Here is a 1,127-nt window from a genome sequence, read left to right as displayed (position 1 = left end):
TATATATATGTTATATATATTTTATATATGTAAAATCAACTTGAAACAGGAAATCATCAACGACGTCTTTGTACAATACTTGCATTGAAACATCGCGGTTCATTCGATCATTGAATGGCAATGCTGAATAAACGTATTGAGAATGTTAAGAATAAAGAATTGATTGCATAAGTACGAGATAGCATGACCACACACGATCAACTGATCGTAATTTTCTTAAGAACGCCGCTCAACCACAAAACTGGTTTCGATAATCTTTTGCGCTTCTCTAATCGCATATTTATTACATCTAAATTTCAGGTTTGCGTGTGCTCGTAACAAAGTTCGGGTAATTTTCTAAGAATTACCCCATTATATTTTCTTTCTTCTAGAAATCAAACTGACAGTTTCTGATAGTTTCTGTTTGAAGGTTAATTGTTGCAATTGTTGCAGATATTACACTTAATTTTATTCAACTGGTCAAAGTACAGAGTATTTTTGTTTTCGTCGAAATCGAAATGTTGAATCTCTATTAAAAAGAATACAAATAGCTTGAAAGCTTCGTCATTCGAGTTTGCAAAAGTCTCGTACACCATACGTCTATTTTTTCGAGCTTACTTTGTTGACGTGATCGGATCTCTTGTGATATATTACGTTGCTTTCATAAGCGCTCTGGAAGATCAATTATCATCGCTTGTGAACGCACGAGAGTGCATCATTACTAGGTGTTTGCTCGGACCAAAAAGCTACTGCAAATACGTCTTACAATTAGATGATAATGATCATCTTCATTAGTAGACATCGTAATCTGTTCAGAGTGGCTTGAGATCGGCTTTCCTTCATAAAAGGTAGATCAACGTTATTATGTGGTCGATTTTGACAGTTTTCGCTATTCCGATGGATATAATAATGAATTTAATGAATATAATACATGGGCTAAAAAGTCTCGGGATTTTTCAATAGGTGGCGCCACTAGAAAATGAACATGATTCATTTCGAGAGATTCATCTGTCACTAGTTTATGTATGAAGTTTCATGACATTTCGTTCATTGGTTTACAAGCTACATTCGTTTAAGTGGCGCTACTTTCGCTTTCGTACTGTATCATCACGATAACGCACCGTCATACACGTCCTTGAAAACGATGA

At 35.0% G+C, this 1,127-nt stretch overlaps 1 protein-coding gene across 1 annotated transcript in view; it reads left to right on the top strand.

Annotated features, from left to right (window-relative positions):
- Window positions 1-1,127, top strand: part of LOC108691978 (soluble guanylate cyclase 89Db-like) — an 11,822-nt gene that overhangs the window by 4,424 nt on the left and 6,271 nt on the right. The window contains 1 exon segment of the mRNA XM_018200022.1: window positions 372-409. Within this exon segment, the coding sequence (XP_018055511.1) occupies window positions 372-409 (38 nt within the window).

Source organism: Atta colombica, unplaced genomic scaffold, assembly GCF_001594045.1.
Source record: "Atta colombica isolate Treedump-2 unplaced genomic scaffold, Acol1.0 scaffold107, whole genome shotgun sequence".
In the NCBI taxonomy this organism is placed as follows: Eukaryota; Metazoa; Arthropoda; class Insecta; order Hymenoptera; family Formicidae; genus Atta; species Atta colombica.
The sequence above is the reverse complement of the archived record's forward strand: the minus strand, read 5'-3'. Positions and strand labels throughout refer to the sequence as shown.